The 9,250-nt window shown below is 47.4% G+C and overlaps 1 protein-coding gene across 1 annotated transcript; it reads right to left on the reverse strand.

Annotated features, from left to right (window-relative positions):
* Nucleotides 1-6,193: 6,193 nt before the first annotated feature.
* On the reverse strand, nt 6,194-7,781 carry LOC124677211 (B3 domain-containing protein Os02g0683500-like). Its single transcript, XM_047213210.1, has one exon. The coding sequence runs from the start codon at nt 7,687-7,689 to the stop codon at nt 6,454-6,456; it is 1,236 nt and encodes a 411-aa protein (XP_047069166.1). The 5' UTR covers nt 7,690-7,781; the 3' UTR covers nt 6,194-6,453.
* Nucleotides 7,782-9,250: the final 1,469 nt, after the last annotated feature.

The raw sequence follows: 9,250 nt of genomic DNA on the forward strand, positions 1-9,250 counted from the left end.
TCCATGACCATCTATCTCCCTGTCTCGATCGCCGCTACATCCACATCTCATCTCTCTTCTGCATGCTGCTGTCCATGGCAGCAGCAGCATGGGGCTTTGTCTATCTATGGACAGCAGCAGCATGGGGCTTTGTCTATCTGCCATGCGACTTTGTCTCTTACCCTTTCACCCGCTCTCTCTCCCTCTGGTCACCTCCATGGCTCCTGCAAGTGAACTGGCAAAACTTCAGACACACATAATATAGATCCACACTAAACACATCAGATCGTCCTTGTTTAATCAGGTACATCAGCTTGCTTGCCCAGCTGTTGCCACATCTTGCCTGGTTATGGTTTAAGTACACCGGTCGCTCGGCTTTGCCATGTGATATCGTGCGTGCCGTATAGAGCTAAATTATTTACGTACACGAATCGTGCGGCCGAGCGAGCTTTCGAGAGCCAAAGCTAGTTGCCTCTTGCTGTCTTGCTGCTAATTTACTTGCTTCCGTCACATCATGGTGGGGATTAGTACATGAGCTAGTACGTCGTCCATGCCGACATGCGATAAAGTCACCAAAAAATACTGCCAGGACGGATCTAAACATGATCACATACCATGCGCTCCAAACAACAACGGCTCCAATTTACTGATGAGCATCCTGTTTAGTAAGTTCAGTTAGTAAGTTAGATGGGCCGAGAGCATCTCAGCCACGACCCTTAAACGTCGCCTCAAAACGATTTGGAGGATGTCGTACGAACATCAATCTAGCCACGCATCCCAAAAGTTTTTTGTCCGGTGCAGCCCAATATCCTATCCGGCGTCTTTAGGCCATCCCGATCCAAAAAGAACGTGACGAGTCTGCTAGACACGAGGCGTGGCGAAGCCATGTAGGATACCGACATTCGGGTTCCACATGCCAGTGATCGAACCCCATTTCAACGTCACATCGCCTCTCCTCTTCCTCGAGGCTGCTCCCACCCTGCGAAATCACAACCACCGATGTCGCGTAATCAGACAACGACTGTCGACCAGCCACGTCGCTAAGCCCACCGTGCCTTCGCCTGTCGCCTCTCCCCCTTTTCAACTCTATCGTCCACCCCAAGTAGAAGGTGTTGCGACCTCACACACCCCAAGACAGAGAATGGAGGGTCATGACATGCTCTTGACGACTATTTTGTTGAAGATTCTACATATATCCTAAAGGATTTTCGTGATTTAGGATAAACAAGGAGTCGTTCATGACGATACTACATGGTGTGAGAGGGTTCGATAACTACTTCATGATGGGGAAAAAAAAGCTGCACCAAAATCCCTCGTTTAGAAACATGGTTGAAATTAAAAATAAAAATGAAAAAACCTAGATCAGCCGGCAACCACATCAACGCCCCCATTCGTTCTTTTCAGCACGTGCATTGGACCCTGTATGAGGGACGCGACTAGGATGATTTGCAAATTTCATCTAGAATTAAAACGATCAGTAATCACGATCATGTAGATATATTGCTGGGCTGGGTAATACTGCTACCATTAGTTATGGGCATGCCTATACGTACATATACGTAATGCATCTGCAAATGAAAAAGCTGACGATATGTAGCAACTGAAGCACGCAAATAAAAGCTGCGGCTAGCCTGCGCTTGGACTTGTTGTCTTGGGCATGGACTAGCAATGTAGCTTAGCTACTGTACCTACATACCACTGCCTTCCTTTTGCAGTTTTAGCCTCTGGGCGTCGATCAGCTCATGCATGCCGCGGCAGCTCTTTTTGTGTGTTTTCTTGGAGCTAGCATGCGGCCGCAAAAGGCTGGGGCAGTTGTCGCAGAGATGTTGGTCCTTACCATAGCTAGCTAGCTCAGCTGCTCATTTGGGACATCTAGGATCCAGGACGGTGTGCAGGCCATGTCGTAGATAGGACATGGGTACTACTGTAGTGAATACTTGCACAAAAGCTCCTCCTCCAATGTCAATGCCTCGCATGCTCTCATGTCATGTCAAATTTAACTGAGCAAGCAGCAAATTGTACATACATACGTACTACATCTAGGTCCACGGATCATAGGGTTAGAGGCTGGGTGACCTCGCTCAAGACAAATAGGTAAGACGGTGCCAGCAGAGTATCACGCACACTGGTTGTTTCAATGATGCCATCATAAGCTTTTACCCAGTGCTCCCGGAGGCGTCAGGACGGGGATATGATGCATCTGTGGCATGTGCAAGCTACCGTCCACGAGGAAGAAGCTACCAGGCAATGAGGTTGAGGAATTTAGTTTTTAACTCATTTTTTAAAATGGATTATGTTGTAACCCGGCCATTGCAATGCAAAGCAGCAGAATTGAAGCATATTACGCACGCCTTAATTTGTTAGGTCTAAAAGATATCTGTTTTTCCTTTTGGCTTGACAGCTCATACGAGAAAGTAGGAACCAAAGGAAAAGACTAACCGCACAATTTCATCTCCTCCACGGCTCCACCTCCTCGATCTCCACATCTGGCTCTCGGCAAACGGTACGGCCAGGAAATGAGCAGCAATCTATGTACGGCCAGCCGGTTGTGATGTTTCTGAGCGACCTGCCAGTTAGGGTTTCACGTCGTAAGTTCAGGCCCTATGTATCCCTGTTATTGTTATACTTGTTGTGCCACTACGATGCTATACCTTGTGATAATAATCCCAACGATTTCATCACTACATGGAGACTTGCACGTGCCTGATTAGCCATACTTAAACTACATTAGGATATCTATTCGTTTCACAACATATATGAGTATATGAAAATGAGCTTAGCCACGTGGAGACCAAACCATTGTACGAACAAAATCCACTGTGACGGCAGCACAAGAGACAATTCAAGCAAAGCCAATAAGCCATGCATGCAGGACCTGGCAAGCAGCATAGTTATTAAAACCTGCGCATAGTAGATATTAACTGCTTATACTGCACAGCACGCTTGTACAGAAGAGGTTAAACATAGATGCGTACTTCCATTGCACATACACCAGATTCTTATCTCTTTCTCTCTCTCCTGTGTGTGCGTGTTTTAGAGAAGGGAGAGCCAGAGATTTATGCTGGCATCTCATTTTGGCTGTGCTATGACAGATTCAAAAGGATAATAAACATGCAGCATCAGTATACATGTGGACTTCTCATGTCGTTGAATACTTATATAGATTGCACCATCACGGTTTTATCCGGTTTTATCCGTTCAAAGGATAACCATGCGCCAAAGAAGAATAGGACACAAACTGTAGAACTTTCTACAGGTACAATCATACAATCGCGTACATGGAAACATTATGACATGAGTAACCTAGTTGATTTGCACATATATATCGTTCAGAAAGAAAATCTAAATGAACAACATGCATTCCACCTCAGAAGAAACTAACAAGGTGATTTTGTAGTCCAATCATGGGATCATACTTTTGTTTGCCTGTCTTACTAAATAGAGCTACACAATCAAATGACTATCATCTTTGCTTTATTTAGTGCTTAATGTAATCTAGTTATTTTGAGCAGATGTATGATACTTTTGTATGGGCAGATGCAAAGTACAACAAAAAATGATTTTACTAACAATGGCACGTGGCTCAAATTTTGTTAACAATGTGCAAGTATCTTTCACCACAGCATATTAGATTTTGTTGGATATCCTAAAATAGACCGCTCTTTTATTTGAGTAAGAGAATTAAATGGAATGTGAATGAACAAATATGCAATCACAGATTGATGATAAGTTAGTAGACAATACAATTTACCATGCCATATTAAATATCTGACACAAATACAAATTTATAATCTTTTCATATCAAGCAACAGCTGAATACGGTGCATGCATTTGTTGTCTCTACCTAACCTTAATTTAGTAATATGATGTGTCTATTCTCTTCTAAACTTGCATATGTAAGGCGAGTTGATCTAATATGTCATAATTTGAGTTGTGCTATTATAACTCCGTACAATATCGATGAACATCTTTCATCGTGCGTGATAAATATATTTCATATCTACAATTCTCTAGTTTTGTCAGTTGGTCTAGCTTTAATGAATAGTGCTTCACAGACGTCTACCTTTTTAAAGTTTGTAGTTGTAAGGATGGATATGTTACTTTTTTGAACAAACACATTAAGACTGTAAGGTTGTTGTGTGAGCAATTATGCGATCAATCTGCTACAAAGATGCTATGCAGGTTCTAAAACAGCCAGAAATTATGATAGTTATTTATAAGAAAATGTAACGTGTTTTACTGCCATCTAGATTTATGATTTATATGTTTGAAAATGTTCTCATGCATAAGAAACACTCGCTCCGTCGCATGAAAATTGTCTATGATTTGTCAAAATTTGGATGTATCTTGACACTAAATATTACTAGATACATTCAAATTTTGAAAAACCTTCGACATTCTTCGTGGGACGGAGGGAGTAGAAGATCCTCAAACATATTATCTTCCAAATAAAAGGAAAGATGATGGATTAAATAAGTGTACATAATAAAAAGATAAAAGAATGTATGATGTACTAATTAACTTGATTATATGATATCATCTTACTCCATAGTGTTTGCAGCATAGATACTCATTACAAAGTAGAAACATTTATTGAAAATGACAAGTAGGTTCTACTATCTTCTTATTATATTTCTTAGTTAAAACATTTATATGTTTATGTTGTGTTGTTTCAGAAGTTGCAAAACACCAGAGACGCATATACTACTGGTTAGTAGACTGGTTTCAAATCTCATATGCTATTTCTAAGAGGGAGACCAACAGAAGACATGCATTAGCCCCAAGCTCAAGGTAATCAGAACTATGAACTATGAATTCCAGAAGGTAATCGCAACTATGAACTATAAAATTGTAGCTGTTGTTAAGAGTAACTGCATCAACTGAGTGCACTAGGATGAGAGAAGTAACCAAAGTAAACATCATGCAAACAATGAGAACACATGCTTATATAATCGTATAGAGCGTCTACCCTCTCGTCCTCTTTTTTACCTCCTCATTAACTCTCATTCCTTTTTTTAGCTCACAATGGACCAAAAGTACTTTGGTTAGCAGGCACAGCATCTATATATCTATTCTGGCCATGCCAGTGCAAAAGGATCCCACCCCTACACCTTGCTAGTTATGGATACCTATTGCGGAGTCAGTACGTGGCCTTGCCACCATTGCTCCCAGCAGCAAGCGTACACGCCGTACCTACTCACTGCAGTGAAAAGGAGAAGTTAAATATGCATAGACCCCTTCCTCTTTCTCACAGCCTCACACAGAAAGGACAAGGATAGGAGGGCGAGCAAGACGTACTACTCCAAGCGATGTGCATATACGCACATCTCACTGTTCCGAGTATTACAGCAACAGTCGGGCTAGTACTGAGGTCCCTCCTTCTCGCCCATAAATTTTTAACAGACGTACAAAGAAGTTAAAGACAGTGGCAAGGCAAGTGCCCAGTGCACCCCTTCTTTACAGACTGCCAAGAACATAAAGAACTCTTGGAGTGTATACCACTCAAGGCCCAGACAAACGAAACTAGACGTATATTTTGGCCCACCCTATATATACGGGGGTTAATTTCCAGTTCCCGGTTGGTAAAACGAGCAACAAACATTCGTTTCATTTGCTTGTGCCCAGTCTGTGTGATCTTTGCCATTATGATCCACCGAGCCCATGATGCATATATATGGAGTATGGAACGGTACAGAAAGTAGTAACGGCAAATTAAAGAAGGAATTAAAAGCAAGAATGCCAAGCACATAAATATAAGGGATGATTTGAGCAGCACTAATGCAATCAAATTAGGGAAGTATAGGAATTTAAGGATCCAAAGCAAAGGATCTGACCTGCAATATATGCTCGTATGCAGCAGCTTGTCCAGTGGCTGCTCTTAGCATCATCGATCGGTAAATCCGCCGTCAATGCCTTTGCATCAAATTGCTTTGTGGGAGCAGCGTTGAAGCTTGGGCCTAGGGGAGAAGATCACTCACATATTGCGCCAGTTTGGAAAGATGTAGATCACACTGCAGCTGTGGTCATATGATTCAGATCTTGGCAGTAGTGCTGTTGGGGTAGTGCGAAATTTGGAGGTGTGTTATCATATGTAGGTTGGAATTGGTCTACCAAACTGAGGAGCAAGAGATTAGTCATGGAGAAAAATAGCACGGAGAAGTCATGAGCTATAGTGCGATATAGTAGTGGTGAATATGAATGGAGACCAATCTGATTCGAAACAACTCTGCTAATTTCTCTCTATATATTAATTAATTCTGAAACCAACACCAAGAATTTGATTGGCGAAAACAAAACCGAAAAAACAAAATGTCAAATACTGCTGGCTCCTATCGGTTGATGTTATAATGGATCGCAAAAAGTGGAGAGGAAGAGGGGAAAAAAAGAAGAATGTGCCAGCCAAACTGATGAGGAAGGAATTGCTGAACTTTCCTTGGCTATGCTTCCGATGGAGAGGTGACCACCAAATAGCGTTCAGAGATCGAGATCCAAGGAGGAATGCGCTTCTCGCTTGGAGGATGACGATGAGGAGGGCGAGGAGGCGGCAGAAGACTCGGGTCCTGCTGGTGCGTGGTGAGGCGGTTCGTGGAGCCTGTATGGTGCCGGCCTTTGCCATCCGGGCATCCGCAGCGACAATGCGTTGGCGTCTTGTTGGCTTGACTCGCCGGCGTGATGACCGTAAGGCAGTGGGTTGTCGAGGTTGACTCCGAAGAGGCGCACGCGCTTGGAGGCCGCGGTAGGGCTGCTGGCGATTGGCACGGAGTCGAGGACCATGGGCACGCCGAGCGTCACCGCGGGGCTGGGTTGTTGCACCGCAATGTGCAGCGGATGAGGATGTTGCGGCTGCGGAGGAGGCGGCATGTGCGAGTGCTGCGGAGGCAGCCCCGGAGAGCCGAAGTAGAGCACCTGCGGCCTGGGCTGGCCAGCGGCATTGATGCTGGTGCGGAAGTCGAAGCCCTGGCGCAGTCGGTGGTGCTCGTAGAGCGTGGCCGGAGGCGCGGACGGCATGTAGAACCCGCCCGGGCCGGCGCCCCATGGCCCGTATGGCGACGCGCTGGGCATGGGCATGGGCATGCGCGCGAGGCGCGCGTGCGGGTCGGCGCGTCGCTTCCAGTCGATGAAGAGCCTGTCGCGCGCGGCGTCGGCGGCGCCGCGCGAGAAGGAGACGGTGTCCCCGGCGTCGAGGCGCTTCTCCTTGACGAAGCGGCTCCAGCCCTTGGTCATGACGTAGCTCTGGCTGCTGTTCCAGTAGGAGTAGCGGAAGCGCCAGAGCTTGCCGCCGCGGTCCTCGAAGCTGAGGAGCAGGCCCTTGTCGTTGGCGGCGGCGTCCAGCGGGAAGTACTTCTCCGCGTGCTGCTTCGGGATCACCAGCCGGTTGAGCTTCCCCACGTCGCTGGGCGTCACCACCTTGTCGAACATGTGCTCCTTGTCGATTGGCTCGGCGTCGACGTCGGGCCCAGCGCCGCTGCCGGACGCCCCCGCGCCGTCGCTGGAGCGGAAGGGAGAGCTTGACGCGGAGGCGGAGGCCGAGGCAGCCGCGGCGGATGGAGAGACGGAAGGCGGGGAGGCGGCGGGCGGCATGAAGGGGATCTCACGCGGGGAAGGCTCGTCCCCCTCCTCCTCCTCCTCCTCCATCTCCTGCTCCTCCCCCTCCTCCTCCTCGCCCTCTCTAGAGAGCCTGCTGCTGCTGGACGCGGCGGTGAAGTCCATGGCGTCCCGCAGCGCGGCCCTCGTGGCGGATCCCTCCCCTTTGCAGTGCGTGTTTCCGGTGGGCGGAGAGGCGGCGGGGCGGAGTGGAGGGCGAGGAGACAGACAGGCAGGGTAGGGAGAGCGAAAGGGAGGGAGGGGATCTATCCAGCCGTGTACGGGAACGGGACACGACCCTTTGTATATCTACCCAGTACGCCGCGTGGGTGTGTACGCGAACGATTTTGACCAGCTAGCAGCAAGCTAGGACGACAGACAGACGGGAGACGACGAGACGGGAAGAATTCATGGGAGCATTGCCATTGCATTGACCCTCGCGCGCGCTCTGGCTGCTGGATCTTGCTCGCTGCGTTCCGATCGGCGTGGGATGGGGAGGATGAGATCGGTCGATCCTGGGTAGGTGAAGGGGCGTGGTAATTAACCCCTTGTTTTTACTGCTCGATCGCTTCTGTTTGTTTGTTTGGGTAAAAAGCTGGAGTGTCCATGGACGGAGAAAAAGCTGCCCGCGGCTGTTGCGGTGGCGTTCCCAGTTCCCACAGCCTATCACTACCCTAGAAGATTCCTGGAAGGCGACCACCAGTGCCATTGCCATTGCATTATTCTTTCTGACTCTAGAGTATTGTATTGTATTGGTCGGTCCTAATTTTTCCCTTCCGTATTTTTGGCATTATCAAACCCTAGCAGCGGATCCGCTTCCTGTAGAGCAACCGATCGACCTACCTACCCGTATATTAGTACAGTATTAGCATGATGGCCACGCCACCTGACTGTCAATAAACAAATAATTAACGCTATGCAACTACATTATCCACTGGGGTTTGTATTTGCTCGTCCTTTCCCTTGACCTTAGAGACCAGCCGTTACAATACCATGGGCAGCTCAGGGACCATCGACTTAGTTGGAGCATGCTTGGTAGCTCGCATGCTTTATAGACAGGATTTGGGAGAAGAACATGGTTGGATTGGTTGCCTCTTCTTCCTCCGCGTTGCGTCTCGCATGAGTTCCAAAGCAGTTTTGGGCTTGGCCTTGCCAAATCGGCCGTTCCCTTGGAGCCACCCTTGTCTCGCGCTCTGCCGATGAAAATGAGCATCTATGCCTTCACGATCGGTGTCGACCATGCGGATGGCGGGGACACACGTGCGCTGCGAAAAAAAGGAAAAAAGAGGCGTGGGAAGGATTCTGTCACCTCCCGCCGATCCCTTCCTATTTCTACCCTCTACTCTCACCGCCCGATTCCAAACCCTCCGTTTCCACCTTTCCAGCTCCATTGCGGGTCCCAACGAAGGTAAGTGGTCCATCTCTGGTAAGCAACAACGGCGGTGGCAAGGCTACTTCCTCTTTTTCATCGAGTTCTCCTTCGCCTTCACCGATGAATGTAATGCATCTTACCTCATGCTTCATAAGCTAGGGTCATATCTTTGTGTGGTAGGGCAGATCGGACTAGGTTTTGCATGTGTGGTGCTTTTTCGTCGCAGATCTAGTGTTGGTAGTGTCCAAATGTACCACTAGAAGGGTTGATATGCGCTAATAGTATGGAGGTTCATGAAATATTTCACTCCCATGT

This window comes from Lolium rigidum, chromosome 7, assembly GCF_022539505.1.
Source record: "Lolium rigidum isolate FL_2022 chromosome 7, APGP_CSIRO_Lrig_0.1, whole genome shotgun sequence".
In the NCBI taxonomy this organism is placed as follows: Eukaryota; Viridiplantae; Streptophyta; class Magnoliopsida; order Poales; family Poaceae; genus Lolium; species Lolium rigidum.